The 23872-nt window shown below is 42.4% G+C and overlaps 1 protein-coding gene across 3 annotated transcripts in view; it reads left to right on the top strand.

The window, feature by feature from the left end:
* Window positions 1-23151, top strand: part of LOC141176068 (uncharacterized) — a 35221-nt gene extending 12070 nt beyond the window's left edge. The window contains exons 1-8 of one of the 3 annotated variants that reach the window (XM_073660054.1): window positions 6972-7060; window positions 12587-12736; window positions 12866-13045; window positions 13128-13251; window positions 14238-14288; window positions 14372-14469; window positions 14653-14743; window positions 20240-23151. In XM_073660054.1, the coding sequence (XP_073516155.1) occupies window positions 12659-12736; window positions 12866-13045; window positions 13128-13251; window positions 14238-14288; window positions 14372-14469; window positions 14653-14743; window positions 20240-21768 (2151 nt within the window). In that variant the 5' untranslated portion in view covers window positions 6972-7060; window positions 12587-12658 and the 3' untranslated portion in view covers window positions 21769-23151. Of the gene's footprint in view, window positions 1-6971; window positions 7061-12586; window positions 12737-12865; window positions 13046-13127; window positions 13252-14237; window positions 14289-14371; window positions 14470-14652; window positions 14744-20239 lie in introns of those variants that run through there. The other 2 variants (XM_073660053.1, XM_073660055.1) reach the window with 2 other exon arrangements.
* Window positions 23152-23872: the final 721 nt, after the last annotated feature.

Raw genomic sequence — 23872 nt, 5'->3', positions numbered from 1 at the left:
TTCTTCCTTACAGATCTTCCCAAGTTCCGTCAGGTTGGATGGTGAACGTTGGTGGACAGCCATTTTCAGGTCTCTCCAGAGATGTTCAATTGGGTTTAGGTCAGGGCTCTGGCTGGGCCAGTCAAGAATGGTCACAGAGTTGTTCTGAAGCCACTCCTTTGTTATTTTAGCTGTGTGCTTAGGGTCATTGTCTTGTTGGAAATGTGAACCTTCGGCCAAGTCTGAGGTCCAGAGCACTCTGGAAGAGATTTTCATCCAGGATATCTCTGTATTTCATGTTTCCTTCAATTGCAACCAGTCGTCCTGTCCCTGCAGCTGAAAAACACCCCCATAGCATGATGCTGCCACCACCATGTTTCACTGTTGGGATTGTATTGGTCTGATGATGAGCAGTGCCTGGTTTTCTCCACACATACCGCTTAGAATTATTACCAAAAAGTTCTATCTTCGTCTCATGAGACCAGAGAATCTTATTTCACATAGTCTGGGAGTCCTTCATGTGTTTTTGAGCAAACTCTATGCGGGTTTTCATATGTCTTGCACTGAGGAGAGGCTTCCGTCGGGCCACTCTGCCATAAAAACCCGACTGGTGGAGGGCTGCAGTGATAGTTGACTTTGTGAAACTTTCTCCCATCTCCCTACTGCATCTCTGGAGCTCAGCCACAGTGATCTTGGGGTTCTTCTTTGCCTCTCTCACCAAGGCTCTTCTCCCATGGTTGCTCAGGTCTAGGAAGACTTCTGGTGGTCCCAAACTTCTTCCATTTAAGGATTATGGAGACCACTGTGCTCTTTGAAACTTTGAGTAATGCAAAAATTCTTTTATAACCTTGGCCACATCTGTGCCTTGCCACAATTCTGTCTCTGAGCTCCTTGGGCAGTTCCTTTTGATCTCATGATTCTCATTTGGTCTGACATTCTCTGTGAGCTGTGAGGTCTTATATAGACAGGTGTGTACCTTTCCAAATCAAGTCCTATCAGTTTAATTAAACACAGCTGGACTCCAATGAAGGAGTAGAATCATCTCAAGAAGGATCACAAGGAAATGGACATCATGTGACTTAAATATGAGTGTCTGAGCAGTTTGGCATACCAAGCCATCGAAAACATGTCTCCTCCATACATGTGTGACCTAGTCTCCCTGCATGCAATCGCCCATCCTTCCAAGATCTTCTCTACTTCCCTCTTATCTCTTCTTGCCACAATCGCATACAAGATTTGTCCCGTACTTCTCCCCTACTGGGTAACTCTGTACCCCAACACATCAGACTGTCGCCTACCCTGGAAACCTTGAAAAGGAAGCTAAAGACCCACCTCTTACGACAAGCCTACAACCTGCAGTAACCTTCGTTCCACGACTAACTCTACCCTCGCCTACTGTATCCTCACCCATCCCTTGTAGACTGTGAGCCCTCGCAGGCAGGGTCCTCTCTCCTCTTGTACCAGTCAGTGACTCCTTTTCACATGTAAAGCGCCACAGAATAAATGACGCTGTAATAATAATAATAATAATAATAATAATTATAGTACTTGTACTCTGGTTCAATTGATGGCACTTTCCTGGTGTCTGCCCCTAATTTGATGCGTTTTGGCAGCTTTTGGGCCAGTTTGAAGGTGTTGTGTTTGCGTTTGTTGTTGCCCCCCATTGAATCCTATGACGTTCGTCAATGTTCGGCGAATTTTGCAAATTCGACAATCGTAATCTGACCCGAACATTGAAACATTCACTCATCTCTGCTCACTAACATATCCCGAACAGGAACACATACATTCTTACCAGAGGCATAAGTAAAGTCTGATGGGCCTGGTGCAAGATTTGGACCATACCCCACCCAGGAAAAAAAAAAAAAAAATATATATATATATATATATACCAGACTTCCATCTGGTATATACAGTACAGACCAAAAGTTTGGACACACCTTCTCATTTAAGGATTTTTCTGTATTTTCATGACTATGAAAATTGTACATTCACACTGAAGGCATCAAAACTATGAATTAACACATGTGGAATTATATACTTAACAAAAAAGTGTGAAACAACTGAAAATATGTCTTATATTCTAGGTTCTTCAAAGTAGCCACCTTTTGCTTTGATGACTGCTTTGCACACTCTTGGCATTCTCTTGATGAGCTTCAAGAGGTAGTCACCAGAAATGGTTTTCACTTCACAGGTGTGCCCTGTCAGGTTTAATAAGTGGGATTTCTTGCCTTATAAATGGGGTTGGGACCATCAGTTGTGTTGTGCAGAAGTCTTGTAGATTCAAAGCTGATAGTCTACTGAATAGACTGTTAGAATTTGTATTATGGCAAGAAAAAAGCAGCTAAGTAAAGAAAAACGAGTGGCCATCATTACTTTAAGAAATGAAGGCCAGTCAGTCGGAAAAATTGGGAAAACTTTGAATGTGTCCCCAAGTGCAGTTGCAAAAACCATCAAGCGCTACAAAGAAACTGGCTCACATGAGGACCGCCCCAGGAAAGGAAGACCAAGAGTCACCTCTGCTTCTGAGGATAAGTTTATCCGAGTCACCAGCCACAGAAATCGCAGGTTAAGAGCAACTCAGATTAGAGACCAGGTCAATGCCACACAGAGTTCTAGCAGCAGACACATCTCTACAACAACTGTTAAGAGGAGACTTTGTGCAGCAGGCCTTCATGGTAAAATAGCTGCTAGGAAACCACTGCTAAGAACAGGCAACAAGCAGAAGAGACTTGTTTGGGCTAAAGAACACAAGGAATGGACGTTAGACCAGTGAAAATCTGTGCTTTGGTCTGATGAGTCCAAATTTGAGATCTTTGGTTCCAACCACCGTGTCTTTGTGCGACGCAGAAAAGGTGAACGGATGGAGTCTACATGCCTGGTTCCCACCATGAAGCATGGAGGAGGAGGTGTGATGGTGTGGGAGTGCTTTGCTGGTGACACTGTTGGGGATTTATTCAAAATTGAAGGCATACTGAACCAACATGGCTACCACAGCATTTTGCAGCGGCATGCTATTCCATCCGGTTTGCGTTTAGTTGGACCATCATTTATTTTTCAACAGGACAATGACCCCAAACACACCTCCAGGCTGTGAAAGGGCTATTTGACCAAGAAGGAGAGTGATGGGGTGCTACGCCAGATGACCTGACCTCCACAGTCAACAGACCTGAACCCAATCGAGATGGTTTGGGGTGAGCTGGGCCGCAGAGTGAAGGCAAAAGGACCAACAAGTGCTAAGCATCTCTGGGAACTCCTTCAAGATTGTTGGAAGACCATTTCCGGTGACTACCTCTTGAAGCTCATCAAGAGAATGCCAAGAGTGTGCAAAGCAGTCATCAAAGCAAAAGGTGGCTACTGTGAAGACCCTAGAATATAAGACATATTTTCAGTTGTTTCACACTTTTTTGGTAAGTATATAATTCCACATGTGTTAATTCATAGTTTTGATGCCTTCAGTGTGAATGTACAATTTTCATAGTCATGAAAATACTGAAAAATCTTTAAATGAGAAGGTGTGTCAAAACTTTTGGTCTGTACTGTATGTCCCTCATCATGGTCCCTTATCTTAGAGCCCCATACTGGTATATACGGTATATATCCCCCATTCTGATGCTGTTCTTTACTGTATAGAAAAAAAAGCTAAGCATTACACTCCCCAGAGGTGAACACAGAAGTCATAGTGCCCCATAATCCCCCCTACAGTATTATGCTCCTACTTATAGTAATGCACTCCCCATACTCCTCCATACACTATAATGAACCCCATAGTACTCCATACAGTATAATGCACAGCCCATAGTCCTCCCTATTGTATAATGCACTCCCTATACTCCTCCATATAGTATAATGCACCCTCAATAATCCACCATACAGTATAATGCACACCCTATAGTCATGCATGTAGTATAATGCACAGCCTATAGTCCTCTGTATAGTATAATGCACAACCCATTCTAAAATATGTTCCCCATCCTGGTATGTGGCCCTCATCCAGGACCCCATCCTGGTATATGGCCCTCATCCTGGTATATATTCTCCATCCTGGTGTATGGCCCTCATCTTGGTATATGGCCCGCATCCTGGTATATGTCCCCCATCCTGGTATATGGCCCTCACCCTGGGCCCCCATCCTGATATATGGCCCCGCTGTTGGTCAATACACAGAAAAAAACAATAAACGCTCCTACTCACCTTCCTAGCACTCACCATGCTGTGCGGTGTCCACATCTGAAGCTGGCAGCTGATTTTGGTTGATTTTGACAGGAGCACATAACATCACTGCAATGCACCCCCGGTCGCCTCTGATTAGCCAGCAGCATGTATTGCGGAGCACGGATTTTGCAAGTGTTTGCGCTGCAATACACTTCACCTGAATATGTGTTCTAGGATGCACATTCAGCTGAAATAGGGGCTGGCACCGGCGGGCCCCATGTCCGCCGGGTACGTTACGGCCCTGATTCTGATGTTCTATTGTATACCTGGCAGGAGCCAATATATTGTGATGACTTCACTATTATATACCACCAGGAGCCCTTACATTATAGTGTCTTTAACAGTGAAACGGCTAGAATGCATGGGCTGCAGTCAAGACCTGGAAGGAGACCATACATTGCAGGCTACATTCTGCTAGCTTCATTAACATATACCTGGGAAGAGATCATAGATTCTGCGGCCTCCAATAATATATACCTAGCAGGAACCCATAGGTTCTCCTGCCTCCAATAATATATACCTGACAGGAGCCCATACATTCTGCTGCCTCCAACAATATATACCTGACAGGAGCCCATACATTCTCCTGCCTCCAATAATATATACCTGACAGGAGCCCATACATTCTCCTGCCTCCAATAATATATACCTGACAGGAGCCCATACATTCTGCTGCCTCCAACAATATATACCTGACAGGAGCCCATACATTCTCCTGCCTCCAATAATATATACCTGACAGGAGCCCATATATTTCCCTGTACTAATTACATGCACACAACCTCCCATCCTTCAAGATCTTCTTCTCTACCTCCCTCTTATCTCTTCTTGTCACAATTGCATACAAGATTTGTCCTGTGCATCTCACCTACTGTGTAACTCTGTACCCCAACACATCAGACTGTCGCTTACCGTGGAAACCTTGAAAAGGAAGCTGAAGACCCACTTCTTGTGACAAGCGTACAATCTGCGGTAACCCTCGCTCCAGCATACCACTGCACGACTAGCTGTACCCTGACCTACTGTACCCTCACCCATCCCTTGTACATTGTTTTTGCGCCCTCACCGGCAGGGTCCTCTCTCCTCTTGTACCAGTCGGTGACCCCTTTTCACATGTAACGCACAATGGATTAAATGTCGCTGTAATACTGATAATAATTATAGTACTTGTACTCTGGGTCAATTCATGGCACTTTCCTGGTGTCTACCCCTTATTTGATGTGTTTTGGCAGCTTTTTATGCCCATTTAAAGGTGTTGCATATGCTTTTTTTTTCGTCCCCCCTTTGAATCCTATGGTGCTTGGTAATGGTCGACGAACATTCGACCAATAAATTTGGCGAATGTCTAAATATTCGGCGAACATTGAAATGTTCACTAGTCTCTAGCCAGAAGGTCTAATTAAAGGGGATTAAGTTAAGGAAGAATTCCTTATCTTGGACAAGCAGGATTTAAACAAAAAAGTGTCTATACTAGAGAGGAAGCTACAGTGTCACCAAACAGGGACACCAGTTCTCCTATGGAGAGCTAAAGATGCAGTGCCACAGCAAGGAGTATGTGGCCCTCATCGAATGGACTTTGAGAGTATGAGTGACATGCGCACTAAGTAATCCAGTATGAGTTACAATATTGATGTTCTTTCTTTGAATTTGTTTCCAGTATGGAATCATTTAAAAGTTATATCTCTATTTTCATATGATCTTATAAATTTTTATGTAAATGAGTCTCTGATTTTTCCCTTCTTCCTGCTTATTTTACAGGTCACTCATTAATTCTACTCACGTAGTGCATTAAATAGTAACATAGATTGCACTAAAATAATATTTTTTGCCCACCGATTACTATATTGCTATCCTTGCTTCGCTAATTGCCTAGTCCATGCTGACAGCGATTCTGCGCAAGCCAGGAAGCTCCTTATAGTGCATTCCACTGCAGTGTGCGCTCCAATAGTGGATATCTTAGTGCGCATGACTAGTAGCTTTACTGCACATGTCCGGAAGTCTTCAGCATTGTGCTCCACCGGCGTGCTTTCCAACAGCCAGACTTCAGAGTGCTCTGGACTGGAAGCTCCCTGACACGTCCAGAGACAGCGCGCACTCGATCACTCACTAAACCACCAATGGCACCACAGGGTATTTGAGGAGCATTATCCTCCCCTTGGCACCTACAAACACCGCTCATTTCCACAGCCACCCCATATTCACCCCACGCAGCAGGTATGTGTGTTCATATGTATATTGCTGTTATGACATGGAACTCTCTGATCCATTAGATCCAGCAAATCTATTATTTTGCAGTTACAGATTCGTGACCTTCTTTATACTCTGCTTTATGCCAGGGCATTACAGGATCCTTTCTGACTACTAGGCCCCTCGTCCTGATTTCCACTAAGCCTTTTTTCCAGCATACTAGGTATTCATTCTTTGTTTTATTCTTATTCCTTAACAATTAGGTGCTCACCATTTAGGCACAATTCCCATGGAATATATATTCCTATGAATAAGTTGTTTTGGTATCACCACTCTATGAATTTATATTACTCTTATTAAATTGCCTGATCTTATATAATTGACAATATGAAATTACATCATGTATGAAGTAACCCTGATGAAGTATAATAATGTTCACATTAGAGTATATCCTATGTCTTTAAGTTGTCTTAACTCGGCAAAAAATGTCTATGAAATGTTTGTATTTTCATAAGATTTTGATTTCTTTATTCTTTATATATTTATTTAGACATATACCCTGCTTTTCTATATGGGGTTCTTCAAAAAAGTATTTTAAAAAGTATCATCATTGGACTGCCAAAGTTTTTTCTATTTGATTTCTGGAGTGGACGAGGTCTCTCATGGCAGTTTTTGACTGGTGGGTATTGTCGTGGGTAGCTTGAGCCATCATAGGATACAGAACTCAGGGAAGCCAACCTTTGTCCCCCACGTGCCACAGTCCTTCTGGTAACTGCACGGCTCCCTTCTCTTGCCATCTGGCCAATTCTTTAACACCAGCCTGTTGTTGTCGTAGGCCACCAGTGGTTCTGTGGCTGAGTACACCTGTGCAGCTGTCACCCTGGCAGGGTTGTCTCTTTGTTGGTAAACTGCAGAGTTTGCAGCCTGGTCGGGCAGGTGGTTGCCTTTAGCTGTAGTTGAGTTATCCTTTGCATGACCTTTGACTTTCACCATGGCAACTTTCTCTGGTAAAGGTAGGTCCTCCATCAGGAGTTGGACAGGTTTATCATTCTTGATAGACTTACTTTCTTAAGATCCAGCTCTCCATATAGGTCCATAGTCATGAAAGCATAGCGGCTGGCTGTATAAATCGTAGCAGTCTGATCTTTAGCATGTCTGCAGGCTTCTTCAAGGGCACGGAGCTCAGCTTTCTGGCTGGACATGTGTGGAGGAAGCTGCTCTGCTTCTATGGTTTCATGAAAGGAAACGGCAGCATGTCCAGTGTAGAACCGGCCATCAACACCATACTGCGATCCATCCACAAAGCTCTCATGGTCTGGGTTATGTAGTGGGACATCGGTAACATGACTGAAACCCCCCCCGTGGGACATTATTTGTAAACAGTCATGTTCCTCTTGTGTCTTAATAAGCAGATCACCCACATTATCACTACTACCCCTCTCCCTACCTCCAGAGGCAACAAGGTGGCTGGATTCAGAGTAGTGAAACATGAATGGTGATGTTATCAGGCATGAGAAGGGCACATTAAAGTCTGAGATGTCAAGCAGTAAGAGAAAGTTAAAAGAAATTCCTGCAGACTGATACAGCAGAAATAGATTCTTAGTGAGACACTGACTGTCCCCCCTCCCTGAAGAGACTGGAGAAGGGGAAGGAGGGGGGGTTATCATTAGTCTAGCACAGCTGCAGTTTCTGTGTGTATTTAGGCTTCGCACAATTAGAACGTGAAATTTCTTTGTCCTTGCCAGGACTGGTTGTACATAATAGGGGCTCTGGACCAGGTTTTTGCCTTGTTATTAAGTGCATTTGTTGCTACCACACCCTTGGCTATTTGGAGTATTACGGCTGGGGACATAGACAGGTACTCCGGGCAGGACACTATTTGTGGCTCTTTAATCATGGGCTTTAAACTTTCAACAAAGGCACAGGACAGTAAACGGGTGTGAACCTTAGACATGTTCTCATATACTAAGTACTGCCATCTTCCAGAGCCAGGTATAATATTTTTCTACTAACAGGAGAAAGCATTTCTAATTTTCTCTACTTTCTCTAACAAATGGCATGGGAAACATTTCAGGGTCTGTCATTCTACTCATCATGGCCAGCATTTCAGTAGGATTCCAGTGACGCCACACACTCCTGGGGCTCTAGACTGGGGTGTGAGGTTTGGTGGTAGCAGTCTGGGCGAGAGCTGCGAGCGGGGTTAGGGTGAGCTGACCACCCTGACTAATTGTCCTAGTGAGTCTTTCATGGCTGCAAAAGGCTGACGTATAACTACTGTATCCATTTGGGTTGTGTTAGGGGAGCTTCTGGAGGGCAGGGTCTGAAGGGGCGTTGGTCCCATCCAGTGCAGGCATAATATTCAGTGGGGGCCTGACCAAGACTTATGGGGGGATTGCACATGGGGCTCTGGCCAAGGGGGGCACACTATGCAAATGGTTTGTGGGGCGTTAACAAAAAGGGTGCAATACTGTTTTAGTAGTAGGGCGTTTAATGGTTCCTATGTGCCAACAGTGGGCACAACATACACAACAGGTCTCCACCCAATCTGGATTCTGATTCCTATATACACAACATGTCCATCCTTCAGGGACAATGTATGGGGGTGGAGTCAAACTGGGAGGGGCAGGGGAATGAACGCCATCTTTGTTACATACTTCAAAATACAAAAACTTATCATCACGTTTTTCTTCCTCCAATCGCCTCTATTTACAGATTTAGAGTTTTTCCACCATATCTCAGTCTGTTTTAGTAAACCAAGATCATTTAAAAAACCTTGCTGTTCCTCCAACACTTTCAAGAAACCTTCATCAAATCTGCCACCCGGTGGATAACCACACACTAAACAAAACCTATGCATTTTCTGCACAAATTTCTTTTCTTTCTTTCTGTTTCTTTAAAAACAGGAATACATGAGTAGACACAAACCAGTGAGAAGTCATACCTTTCACTATGGATTGTATACTCTATACAGCACCTCTACCATGCTCAATCTGTTTCTTACTAAACAGATTAATACCCGTGTTCTGTTTCTTAAAAAAGAAACAGGAATACAGGACTAGAGAGAAAAACCAGTGGGGACTCTTACCTTTCACTATGGTCTCCTACTCTGTCACGCCATGCCTGACTTATAATCAGATGACAACCATCAGCCCCTACGTCTAGGAGCCTGAACCATATGGGTTTCCTTAGCAATACAAGAGGCTGCTGTAACAACCAACAATCTGCTCCACCGGGTACAATCAACTAATCACTACAATCCAACTGCATGTACAGATGACCAGTGAAACACCAAATCCACACTCCCCATACAACATACAGCACAAGAATTCAACACAGTACACAAGGTCTCATCAGGGTTCTTTGTCTAACAATAATGGACCCACTTACTATGAACAGATCAAATGACCTGTGACTACTTACCCAACGCGTACTGCAACCCATGAAAACAGAGGGATAAATTCAGGTAGTGTAAGAATAATGCTTCTTACCAATTGCTGCAGCAGTCCCGGATATCTGTCTGTCTGGGTTCCATCAAATTGGTTGGGTCAGCAGTCTTTTGCATTAGTGGGTCCCTGTTCATTGCGCCAGGTTTTGTTTTCGCCACATAACGTGAGGCGTTCTGAGACGTTGTGCCTGTTCCAAATTAAATTGTAAAATTCAAATACGTGCATGGCAGAACTACGACTGATACATTTGAGCATCAGGCTAGATCTACTTTTACATGCTCTGGTCCAGGTTTATATAGGTTATTAGTATTCATACTTTAAACAATATAATTTGCTCAGCTTATCTCTAAATATGTGCTGGCATTAGCATACATACATCTAATTGGCTAAGTTAACACTACTGACACCCAGCTTTCTGACTTTCGTTTCTTCCTTATGTTTTCTCTGGTCTCTAGACAAAGACATTCCTGAGGGACATCTTATCTCACACACACATACTGACTCAAACTCCATTTTAGTAAGCAGAAGATACACTTGCAAAAATCAAAATGGAGTCAGGATAGATAAAGTATAACTCCTGCTCTCACACTGTACTACTATAGTGCGGTATATTATCCCTGCCAGTCAGTGTAATACTAACGACCCCATATACATGAGATAAGTGTTGGCTGAATGGTCATTTGGCAGACGGCTATCTCTCCTGACTCCCCCATACACACAAATATTCCAGCTTTCCTGTGATCTGTATGAGGGTCGTCTCCAGACTCCTCTAGCGGAGGATTATCTACAGGAAGAACAAACGGATTAGCCTCTGAAATTCAGGATGCCAGATCCTTCTCTGCCCTGACATCATCTGTCGGGAGGTCCCCAAATACATTATATAGTTGAGTAAACCCCCAAAATCAGTGCTTTCATGCAACTCTAATCTAATGTGTACTGGGAGGTTAAAAGGTAACTTATTGGACGTTGTCTCTGGCCCCGGCCTAATAGAATTTCATACATTTCAGGCCCAGACACCATTATTAGGCATTTAACTATGGTAGTAACTGGGCAGCCCCATACTATCGAGTACTTGGGGAAAGAGGGGCATTCAGCTGAACTCTGTCAAACCTTCTTAGATGCCATGTTTGTTTTTGACAGCAGAAAATGGTTAAACTGCCAGGGGTTTTGTTGCAGCCGCACCTGTGCCATCATTGTGGTGTACATCTATGTCCTGATGCCCAAAATTTTTTATTTTTTTTAAAACAAATGTTTAACCCCTTTAAAGCCTGGGGCGTAATAGTACGCACCAGGCCATCACCTCCGGTTCAGTGAGGGCTCCGGCACTGATCGCGGGTCACTGATGGGTGGGCATGACAACCCTGGGTCTGTAATGATCGCTATGAGCACCACCTAGTGGTCGGCGCTCATAGCACAGGAGCATTTCTGCTACATAGAGATGATCTTATCATCACCTCTATGTAGCAGAGGTGATTGGACAGTTGCTGCTTCTAGTCTGCTATGGAGACTATAGAAGCAAGCAAAAAGTGTAAAAAAAAAAAATGTTTTTTAAAAAAATAAAAAAAATGTAAAAGTTTAAATCACCCCCTTTTCGTCCGATTCAAAATAAAATAATAGAAAAAAAACACATACACATTTTTGGTATCACCGCGTTCAGAATCGCCCGAACTATGAATATAAAAAAAGAATTAATCCAAGCGGTAAACGGCGTAACGAGAAAAAAGTACTAAACATCAGAATTACATTTTTTGGTCGCCACAACATTGCAATAAAATGCAATAACGGGCGATCAAAACATCGGATCTACCCCAAAATGGTATCAATAAAAATGTCAGCTCGACATGCAAAAAATAAGCTCTCATCTGGCCCCAGATCCTGAAAAATGGAGACGCTATGGGTCTTGGAAAATGGCGCCATTTTTTTTTTTTTTAGCAAATTTTGGATTTTTTTTTCACCACTTAAATAAAAAAGAACCTATACATGTTTGGTATCTACGAACTCGTAATGACCTGGAGAATAAGAGTGGCAGGTCAGTTTTAGCATTCAGTGAACGTGGTAAAAAAAATTAAAAATAAAAATCTGCGGTATTGCACTTTTTTTGCAATTTCACTGCACTTGGAATTTTTTCCCCATTTTCTCGTACACGATATGGTAAAACCAGTAATGTTGTTCAAAAGTACAACTCGTCCCACAAAAATTAAGCCCTCACACGGCCATATTGACCAAAAAATAAAAACGCTATGGCTCTGGGAACAAGGAGAAAAAAACAAAGATGCAAAAACAGAAAATCCCAGGGTCTTTAAGGGGTTAATGTTTTCAAAAATGGGGAAGACGGGAAACATTCATATAGACGGCCGGTGGTGATGTAGTCAGTGACGGACTCTGGCCAAATATGTTTCTAGAGCCTTAGTAAAAGATGAAGATGTCGTCCTCATCATGAAGTAGTTATTTCTCATGTCACGTGTAATGAATATCTGTTGCAGTATTACTAATGCCGATTCCAGTGTCAGTAAATGAGACGAGAATTAGCAATAAGGAAGATGAGTCTATGAGAAAGGTATTCAGCTACAGACTCCAAGGAAGAAATTACTTGTTGTCTGTGTCCTAAAATATTTAGGTTTTATTACTAGATGTAAAGAAGAAAACTAAATACTGTAAAATAATAAATCTCCTCATATGTTTCCCTTATTATCTCCAGTAATTGTATTATTACACAGGATTTTTATGATGTTACATCGGCTCATCTTCTTCTCATTCAGGTCTCTACAATATCAGATCCTCTCAGTGAAGATCTTCTACATAAGAGAATCTTCCTGATTTACCCATCAAGGATGGATATGGACAGAGACAAGATGGCGGAGAGGATATTACACCTCACCCTAGAGATCCTCTTCCGGATTACTGGAGAGGTGAGAGATTCTGATGACGTCACATTACATCATTCTTATCTATGGGAATAACAGATGGACAGAACTGGAGAGGTGAGGACTCTGGAAATGTCTGTAGTGAGATTTATTAATGTGTCTCTACATAACCAGGATTACACAGTAGTGAAGAAGACCTCTAGTGAGCGCTGTCAGGACCCTGTGTCTGAAGGATTGGGAAGACCCCTGAGCCCAATGACAGGGCCTCTACCTCACCCTCTGATGCATGAGGACATCAATGACCAGAAGATCCTAGAACTCACCTACAAGATGATTGAGCTGCTGACTGGAGAGGTAATACTGCTGGGAATGCTGGGATATTATACAGTAACGCTATGAAGGGAAAGGGGGGTGACGTTATCATTGTATGTGTCAGGTTCCTATAAGGTGTCAGCATGTTGCCGTTTATTTCTCCATGGAGGAGTGGGAGTATTTAGATGGACACAGAGATCTGTACAAGGATGTCATGATGGAGGTTCCCCAGCCCCTCACATCACCAGGTACTCTTCCTTCCTTTGTTTACCTTGTCTCTGCCCCCTTGATGATGTTACAGTCACGTGACCATTTCTAGCATTTCTATTGGTGGGTGGCCTGTAGCTGATTTTTGCCCTTAGTTTGCCCTGAGCCAAGATGGCGGATTTGTTTACCTTGTCTCTTCCTCTTTGATGATGTTACGGTCATGTGACCACTTCTAGCGTTTTTATTGGTGGGAAGAGCTGATTTTGCCCTTAGCTTGCCCTGAGCAAAGATGGCCGACTTGGCAGCACGCATAGGTTCTCTGGGGCCGGGAATGAGCATGTGGACGGTTGGTCATGTGTCTCTGGCGTCACAGGATGTCATTCTTCCTGACCTGTGGCCTCTCGAAAACGCCCCCTCACTGTTCCTCTGCCGGCCTGACACAGCCCACATGCGCCGGTGATGCCAATTAAGCATCAGAGGCGCTCCTATAAAACTCCCCCTTTGCACACTCCTCTCCACATGCCCCCGGAAGCAGCATCTAGCGAAACATGTGTTGGGCCTGCACTTTGACACGGAGGGACAGCACAACTCCTGGATACACTATGGGTGAGCAATAATTTACATTTGGGGACCTGTTAGCACTTTAGAGAGGAATATAGGAGCGGATTCTTATACCCTTGTTATATACCTTGTCATAATACTGGGACCCAATTTTGTTACTTTGCAAAAGGACCTTAACTGTACCAGATGCACTTTATCTTCCCTCTGTTGCCTTCGTGTTATTCTTTTCCCCTACCTTGCCTCTCTGCTCAGGCCTTTGTTTATCCCGTTATTGCCTCCAAGATTTGTATAAGCTGTCCACAATGTAACCGATTATTAAACGGAATTGCATTTTGCACACTAGCATGGATATTCTTGGTGTTCTTATTTGGACTCATTATTTTTTGGTTTAAATTTGCATATGGAGTAGAAGGCCCTTCCTTAACTATGTTGATGTCCTGGTTGTGTCCTTTTATTTATTATAAAGATCTGTACAAGGGTGTCATGATGGAGGTTCCCCAGCCCCTCACATCACCAGGTAATAGACAGGACTAAATACACACGGTCTATAATTATCTGTATGTAAAGAATGAATTCAGCCCCTGTATGTGTTTCCTCCAGATCTATCCAGTAAGAGGACAACACCAGAGAGATGTCCCCGTCCTCTTCTTCCACAGGACTGTAAACAAGAAGACCCCAATGTTCCTCAGGATCATCAGGTAGATGGAGAGAAGGTGTCATGAGATTTCCCCTATGATGTGTAGACGGCTGTGAAGGTCTTGTGCTCAGTCTTGTTTTATCCACCAGTATTTTATGTTTTATACTTGTGCAATGAGAACGGTGGAGATGGCAGGATTAGAGCTGATGTGACTTCTTCTCTCTGTGACTTTTTTTTGTTTCAGGGTGAAGGTCTGACCCATATTAATATTACAGAGACATATGTGAGGGGTGATGAGTGGTGTAAAGAGGAGATTCCTATATATGACTATCCGGGTGAGTAGTAACCACTAAATGTAGAGAAGTCACCGATTATTCTCAGTCACCGGCTGTGGCTGCTTTATCATTGGTGTAGGGTCTGCTGTATCACAATCGTGTGATCACCATTTTGCCTCTAGACCACAACATTTTCCTCCACCCAAAACTTTTCAAATGACTTTGGGTATTGAAAACCCTTTGAAACCTGAACAATCCACCTACACTCTGATATTAGAATACGCTGACCGTTACCTGCCCAGATCTGTGATTTACAAAGCCAAATGACAGCGTACGTAGAATGTGCTGACAAGTTAGAAAATCACTTGAAGAAAAATTACGATGGACCTCTTAGAGAAAGCGGAGGGTAATGATGCTGTTGGCTTTCTAGAATCCTGATATCTTATTGAATGAATCTGCCTTCTCTCCCCTCTGTGCTGCTGAATGTGTTCATATGGTCCCTAAAAGACCAGGTCCAGCCTTTCTGGCCAAATTCTGCTTTAATAATCGACAATATTCTTCTTGAAACTCTTCTGATAGAAAGCCCCATACTCCAATTACCCCAGAGAGGTTTCACCACTAGTTACTCATTTTTACTGATGAGGACTGTTGAGTTTGATCATTTCAGTAGATGTGTTATTGTCTATACTCACAGTTTTTTAATACAGTAGTTAGTGCCCAAAATACTCTGATTTAACCCCTTCCTGCAGCCAGTTTTGTTTTCCTAATCAGGCCCCATTTTTTAAATCTGACGTGTGTCACTTTATGTGGTGATAACTTTGGAATTCTTCACAAAGGATAATAGGAAACAAATGGACCTTACAGATTATTTTCCAACTTCTCTTGAATCCAACAATACCCTGTATATGGTTGTACACTACTGTCTGGGCACATTTCAGGGTTAAGAAGAGAAGGAGCGACATTTAGCTATTTGAATGCAGATCTTGCTGGAATAGTTTGCAGACACTATGTATTGAGGGCACTGTTCATGGTCACCTGGCAGCTCAAAAGATGGCTGCCACAAACAGATTTGCCACTCTCTACTCCGTTTTCCAGATCCCACTTATTGATTTGTTCATCACCCTTTAATCCCTCTACATGGATCTGGACTTACATAGAGACCCCTAGACTTGGACCACGGTGTTACCTGCTGTTCTGTGGTGTGAGATGGGAAGAATAATAGTCAAGTAGCCGGGTCAGAACCATGAGGGCAGAGAAAAATCAGAAGACACAACAGTAGTCAGTAAACGGGCCGGGCTCACAACAGGAAACAAATACACAAGCCGAGAGCTGAGCACAGAGGACTGAACCCGAGGAGAACAAGGCTGTATCTGGCGGCTTCCAGCAATATGCTCCGAGCTTTAGTAGGGTGTGGTGCTTTCTGATTGGCTGAAGCAGGGAGCAGATTACTCCAGCTGGACAGCACACACACCCATACTGCAAGACTGGATGGTGCAACTGGTCCCAGCAACCCTAATCTTAGTGGCTGGACAGAACCTGTGCCACCCAGAGCTTCTGGTTCCTATGTCTCTTCCATAACCTGTGCCGCCTGCAGAATGAATAAGGCGGCTCCTGGTGAGAGAAGCAGACGTCGCAGGAGCAGATCCCAGAGGAGATGGGACCCACCATTTGCAGAAGCCCTAATATAATAAAATGGCAGAAAAACAGAGCAGTAGAAATCCCCATAAAGTGATTCTATTTTGGACATTATAACTCTCATTGAATTAATCTACAGGAGTAGTGACTATTTTGACTCCACAGCCACTTTCAAGAAATTATCATGCAGTGGATGTTGCAGAGTGAAAATTACAAATATGCCATTTTATTCCCCAACACATAGTGCCCAGATTGTGCTCCAGGAGACTAAGTTAAGTGGGATCTTCTCACTATAGTAATGCCAAATACATGGATGCTAAATGTAATTTGGGTACACTGCAAGGCTCAGAAGCGAAGGGGGATTTGACTTTGTGAGTGGATATTGGTGGATTGGTTTATGGAAGCCATGTTGCATTTCAAGATCCTTTGAGCTGCAAATGTGGAAACCTCTGTTGTTCCACTAATAGATGATGAACCAGAGTGGGGACTTGTTTTTTGTGAGATGAGTAGAAGTTTTTATTGGTATCATTTTTGCCAACATAACATTGTTTGGTGGCTTTTTATTCCTTATTTGAGGGGCAGAATGAACAAACAGTTGAATACCACGCTCCACTGGTTCATCCTATGAGGTTTCTGTGATTGAAACAGCTTCAAATCTTAATCAGCCAGACATGTAGATTTGTTAAGCAAAGACACATACAGTTGTGCTCAAACATTTACATACCCCGGCAGAATTCTTGCACTCTTGGCCTTGTTCAGAGAATATGAATGATAACAAAAAAACTTTTTCTCCACTCATGGTTATTGACTTGGTAAAGCTATTTATTGTCAAACTACTGTGTTTTCTTTTTTTAAATCTTAATGACAACCAAAAACATCCAGATGACCCTGATCAAAAGTTCACATACCCTGATGATTTTGGCCTGATAACATGCACAGAATTTGACACAAATGGGTTTGAATGGCTACTAAAGGTAACATCATCACCTGTGACCTGTTTGCTTGTAATCAGTGGGTGTGCATAAAAGCTGAGTGAGTTTCTGGAATCCAGACAGACTCTTGCATCCTTCATCCAGCCACAGACGTTTGTGGATTGTGAGTCATGGGGAAAGCAAAAGAATTGTCAACGGATCTACGGGAAAATGTAGTTGAACTGTATAACACAGGAAAGGGATACAAAAAGATATCCAAGGAATAATGCCAGTCAGCAGCTTTCAAGCTATGATTAACAAATGGAAAATCAGGGGCTCTGTAAAAACCAAACCATGGTCAGGGAGGCCAGTGAAAATTTCGGCCACAACTGCCAGAAAAATTGTTCGGGATGCAAAGAAAAACCAACTAATAACATCAGCTGAAATTCAGGAGTCTCTGAAAACTAGCGGTGTGGCTGTTTCAAGATGCACAATAAGGAGGCACTTGAAGAAAAATGGGCTGCATGGTCGAGTCGCCAGAAGAAAGCCATTACTGCGCAAATGCAACAAAGTATCTTGCCTACAATATGCCAAACAGCACAGAGACAAGTGTGGTCTAGCAACAAGCTCGGCTGTATGCGGAGGTAAAACTCAGGATACTGTCTCTTTAAATTTTCGGGTTAGTTTATTTAGCAGTTATAAACTAACCTCGAGTCCATAAAGAAAAACACAGCCCATTCGGCTAAAGAGACAAAACAAACTACAAAACTTGCAGCAAAGTCCATATCCTGGGCCAAGGTCTGGCCACACACAATTAGTCACACACTGGTTCAGCACAGTACGTGTGAGCTCCTTTCTGTAGCAGAGTTTACCCGGGTACTGAACCCACCTGAGTGTCAGGGCTAGCTATTTAAAGCCCAGATTCTCCCTTGATTGGGAGGTAGGGTGGATAACGTCCCTCCCACCACTTTTGTTATCCACTTAAAACATTCCCTTGTAAATGTGGTTCTCTTAACCCTCTCTGCACCGATTGTGCAGGAGAACTTGCATGTTTTCACATGACTGATCTTAAGAGTCTCAGCGACAGATACCTCCCTTCAGACACACTACCAGTGACTTTATCACACAAGCCTAAAAACTTCTGGAACAAGGTAATTTGGAGTGATGAGAACAAAATTTAACTTTTTGGCCACAACCATAAACATTACATTTGGAGAGAGGTCAACAAGGCCTATGACGAAAGGAAGACCATTCCTAATGTAAAGCACGGAGGTGGATCGCTGATATTTTGGGGATGAGTGAGCTACAAAGGCACAGGAAACTTGGTAAAAATTGAAGGAAAGATAAATGCAGCACGTTATCAGCAAATACTGGAGGCAAATTTGCACTGATCAGCCCGGACTCTGCGCATGGGATGTAGTTGGACGTTCCAACATGAAAATGATCCAAAACACAAGGCCAAGTTGACCTGTCATTGGCTAGAGCAGAACAAAGTGAAGGTTCTGGAGAGCTCTGGGGAGATCTCAAGCGCGCAGTTCATGTTAGACAGCCCAGGAATTTACAGGAACTGGAGGCTTTTTGCCAAGAAGAATGGGCATCTTTACCATCTGAGAAAATAAAGAACCTCATCCACAACTGCTACAAAAGACTTCAAGCTGTCATTGATGTTAGAGGGCGCAATACATGGTATTAAGAACTGGGGTATGTTAACTTTTGATCAGGGTCATTTAGATGTTTTGGTTGTCATTAAGATTTAAAAAAAGAAAACACTGTAGTTTGACAATAAATGGCTTCATTCATATTCTTTGAAACAAGGCCAAGAAAGGAAAAATTCTGCCGGGTATGTAAACTTTTGAGCACAACTGTACACTATTGTGTTTGTGTTGACTTGTGAATGTATGTGTTTTTCTTTGGCTGGTCAAGAAGGACATACTATTATGTGTATAAACCTGAACGTTGACTTCTCTTGGTCTGGAAACAATAATGTTTGTTAATATGCTAATTAGATATTGTACTAAAGCCAGCTAATTATTTACAAGAGTCCCCCTGCTATACCACCTATGTAAATTGATTAAATGCACAAACAATTAGACCTGAGCCCTGAGTAATAATATCATCCCTTATCCTTGACCTGTGGATGTGTACTTTAAAGGACAATTGTAACTATTTAAGGGACATATGCCTCTGTAGCAGTCAGAATTGAAAGAGAGAATCAAAGATCAGAAAGATTTCAGGACATCAGCTTGGTAGCATGGTTCCATCCAGAGAGGCACAGATTTGGATTCTACATGATTCCGGCCTAAGAGTACATGGCCCTGACTGGAAGGATATGGATCTGCTCCATTCACCATCAGAGAACCCATGGATACATTTGGGGAGACCAGGTTGGGACGATGAGATTGCCTGGCCCCATGGACATGTTGTTTGGGGTTGCCAGGTGGGACCCTCCGGTCACCTGAAACCCATGGAGACATTCGGAGAAGCCAGATTGGGACCCACTGGTCATCTGACCCCATGAAACTCTCGGAGACCAGGCTGGGACCCTCGGGTCTCCTGGCCTTGTACCTTGATGGACAGTCAGCTTCCAAAGCTTGACGCTACCTCCTGTCTGTGGGGGGCTGCCAAAAGTGGGGCCACTGGTTGAGGTAGTTGGCCCTTGAAGTCCCAAAGTCACAGCTGTTCTATCCCAGGCGGGCCAGAGGAAGGGTGAAACTGTGTAATTTTGCACTAACTTGGGTATTTGCTGGGACTGCCCTATGTGTTTATTGTCTGGTTCAATAAAGTATTGCCACACTATTTTACCCTGTGTTGTCTGAGTACTATTATGCCCATGGAAGACCGCGGGTCTTCACAGTTTCTTATTAGACTATGAACTGTCATTGTCTTGGTGAATAATTCCATATTTTTACATAACTTGCTATTTTTATGGAGAGTTTAAGTAGAAATGTTCAAAAATATAAAATTCAAGGATATTTTTTGTTCAAAAATAATTTTGTTTTATTCTTGACAGATGACTGTACCAGGAGATCAGAGGGACAGCTGGTATCTCCAATTTTTAAATCAGATGTTCTTGAGATCCCACAGGATACAATTGAAGTGAATGCCATTACTCCAGATATACCATCATCCCTTCACAGCAAAGAGCTGTCATCATCTGATCTTTTGAAATGGATCCTGACTTCTGATTCATTACCAACTACTAAGGAAAATCTAAGTCACAAAATAAGCATTAAAAAACAAATTGCTCCTAAAGCAAAGATGCAATTTTCACGTTCAGAATATGAGAATAGTTTTCCTCTTGAAAAGTGGTTTCTTAAATATCAAAAAATTCATAAAACGGAAAATGGATTTTCTTGCTCCAAGTGTGAGAAATGTTTTAGCCAGAAATCAAATCTTGTTAGGCATGAGAGAATTCACGCAAGAGAGAAGCCTTTTTCATGTTCAGAATGTGGGCAATGTTTTAGCCATGAATCAGATTTTGTTTTCCACCAGAGAACTCACACAACGGAAAAGCCTTTTTCCTGTTCAGAATGTGGAAAATGTTTTGTGAAGAAATCATCTCTTTATAGTCACCAAAAAATTCACACAGGAGAGAAGCCTTTTTTCTGTGCAGAATGTGGGAAATGTTTCAACCGGAAAAGTAATCTTGTAATACACCAGATAACTCACACAGGAGAAAAGCCTTATTCGTGTTCTGAATGTGGGAAGTGTTTTAACCACAAATCAAATTTTGTTAAGCACCAGGGAACTCACACAGGGCAGAAACCTTTTTCCTGTTTCGAATGTGGGAAATGTTTTAACCACAAATCAAATTTTGTTAAGCACCTGAGAACTCACACAGGGGAGAAGCCTTTTTCCTGTTCAGAATGTGGGAAATGTTTTAGCTATAAATCAGATTTTGTTAAGCACCAGAGAACCCACACAGGGGAAAAGCCTTTTTCCTGTGCAGAATGTGGGAAATGTTTTAATCGGAAAAGTAATCTTGTGATACACCAGATAACTCACACAGGTGAGAAGCCTTATTCATGTTCAGAATGTGGGAAATGTTTTAACAATAGATCATATTTTGTTAAGCACCAGCGAACTCACACAGGGGAGAAGCCTTTTTCCTGTTCAGAATGTGGGAAATGTTTTAACCAGAAATCAAATCTTGTTAAGCATAAGAGAATTCACACAAGGGAGAAGCCTTTTTCATGTTCAGAATGTGGAAAATGTTTTAGCCATAAATCATATTTTGTTAAGCACCAGAGAACTCACACAGGGGAGAAGCCTTTTTCCTGTTCAGAATGTGGTAAAGGTTTTAACGATAAATCAAATTTTGTAACTCACCAGAGAACCCACACAGGGGAGAAGCCTTTTTTCTGTTCAGAATGTGGGAAATGTTTTAACGATAAATCATATTTTGTTAAGCACCAGCGAATTCACACAGGGGAGAAGCCTTTTTCCTGTTCAGAATGTGGGAAATGTTTTATCCAGAAATCAAACCTTGTTAAGCATAAGAGAATTCACACAAGGGAGAAGCCTTTTTCATGTTCTTAATGTGGGAAATGTTTTATCCATGAATCAGATTTTGTTATGCACCAGAGAACTCAAACAGGGGAGAAGCCTTTTTCCTGTTTAGAATGTGGAAAATGTTTTGTGAAGAAATCATCTCTTTTTAGTCACCAAAAAATTCACACAGAGGAGAAGCTTTTTCCTTTTCAGAATGCCTTCATCATGTTCTTAATGTGGGAAATGTTTTTCATGGAAATCAACCCTTAATAAACATCAGAGAAGTCACACAGGGGAGAAGCTCTTTTCATGTTCAAAATGTTGGAATTGTTTCAACTTAAAATTGTATATTAAAGGAGTTGTCCACTACTAGGACAACCCCTTATCATTCCTCATGTTTGACCTCGTTAAAATAAAAACACTCATAATCACCTTCCGTGTCGGCGCTGTTCTAGTGGTGTTGAGACTCCCATTCCCGGGGCTCATGTGAGGTTGTTACATCTCACGAGCCCTGCTTTCAATCTGCTTCACTGTCGCTGCCTTCGGACATGTTGAACAGCAACAGCAAGCCAGGGCTGCAGATGCTCTCTGACTTCCTCTTAATGTTCGATTTGTTCGAAGGTGGGGACAATAACACCAGCACTGATTGGGCGCAAGGTTCACAACAACCTCACATGAGCCTTGGGAACGCAAATGCTGACACTGCTGGATTGGGAAGTTTGTCTAATTTTGTTTTTATTTTAACAGGATCAAACATGAGGAATGAGAAGGGGTTGTCAAAGTAGTGGACAACCCCTTTAAACATCAAAAATCACACATAGAGACTAGTCATTATCATACCTAGTGTGTGAAAAATTATTTTCTGGAAAATTTGTTTTTTGTTGACCATCAAAAACAAAGAAGGGGAGAGAAACTATATATGTGATTGACAAACTGTTCAAAAACAGATAACAGACAGGTGTATAATTAAATGAGAAAGATATATTACTTTAAAACTGTATTTTTTAAACTATAAGACACTTTAAGCAAGAAAATAATCTTACTAATAAGTGAACGCATCTTTTAGACTGCAGGCAGATTCCTGTGACAGAGGAGAATAATGAGACCGTGTCCTTCCTGATCACTGAAAGAACTGCTCTCTCTCCGCCAGCCCCACACTTTTCTAACTGATTGGTGCAGAGCAGGAGAGGAAGGTACAAGGACTTGCACAGAGGCTGAATGTCCGAAGTGAGCAGCTGAAGAACCTTCTACCCGACTAGCTCACGGACCTTCCAGATCATGTAATGAATCACATGACCTTGAAGAAACTACAAAATGGGTTCATGTACAGTACAGACCAATTGTTTGGACACACCTTCTCATTTAAAGATTTTTCTGTGTTTTCATGACTATGAAAATTGTACATTCATACTGAAGGCATCAAAACTGTGAATTAACACATGTGGAATTATATAGTTAACAAAAAAAGTGTGAAACAACTGAAAATATGTCTTATATTCTAGGTTCTTCAAAGTAGCCACCTTTTGCTTTGATGACTGCTTTGCACACTCTTGGCATTCTCTTGATGAGCTTCAAGGGGTAGTCACCGGAATTGGTTTTCACTTCACAGGTGTCCCCTATCAGGTTTAATAAGTGGGATTTCTTGCCTTATAAATGAGGTTGGGACCATCAGTTGTGTTGTGCAGAAGTCTGGTGGATACACAGCTGATAATCCTACTGAATAGACTGTTAGAATTTGTATTATGGCAAGAAAAAAGCAGCTAAGTAAAGAAAAACGAGTGGCCATCATTACTTTAAGAAATAAAGGTCAGTCAGTGCAAAAAATTGGGCAAGCTTTGAAAGTGTCCCCAAGTGCAGTTTCAAAAACCATCAAGCGCTACAAAGAAACTGGCTCACGTGAGGACCGTCCCAGAAAAGGAATACCAAGAGTCACCTGTGCTTCTAATAGGCTGGGTGCCCACGTAGCATTTTTCAAGCGTTTATGCTGCGGAATTTCCGCAGCATAAACGCTTGTGAAACGCTAGGTAATCCGCACCCCATGGTCCCCAAGGGGATTCCGCATGTTCTATGCACATGCTGTGGATTTTTCCGCATCGTTTATGCTGCGTACAAAAATCCGCAGCATGTCATTTAATTTTGCGGAAGCGCAGCG

This window comes from Phyllobates terribilis, unplaced genomic scaffold (assembly GCF_046119375.1).
Source record: "Phyllobates terribilis strain yellow unplaced genomic scaffold, ASM4611937v1 Scaffold_17__1_contigs__length_24005725, whole genome shotgun sequence".
NCBI classification, from domain to species: domain Eukaryota; kingdom Metazoa; phylum Chordata; class Amphibia; order Anura; family Dendrobatidae; genus Phyllobates; species Phyllobates terribilis.
The sequence above is the reverse complement of the archived record's forward strand: the minus strand, read 5'-3'. Positions and strand labels throughout refer to the sequence as shown.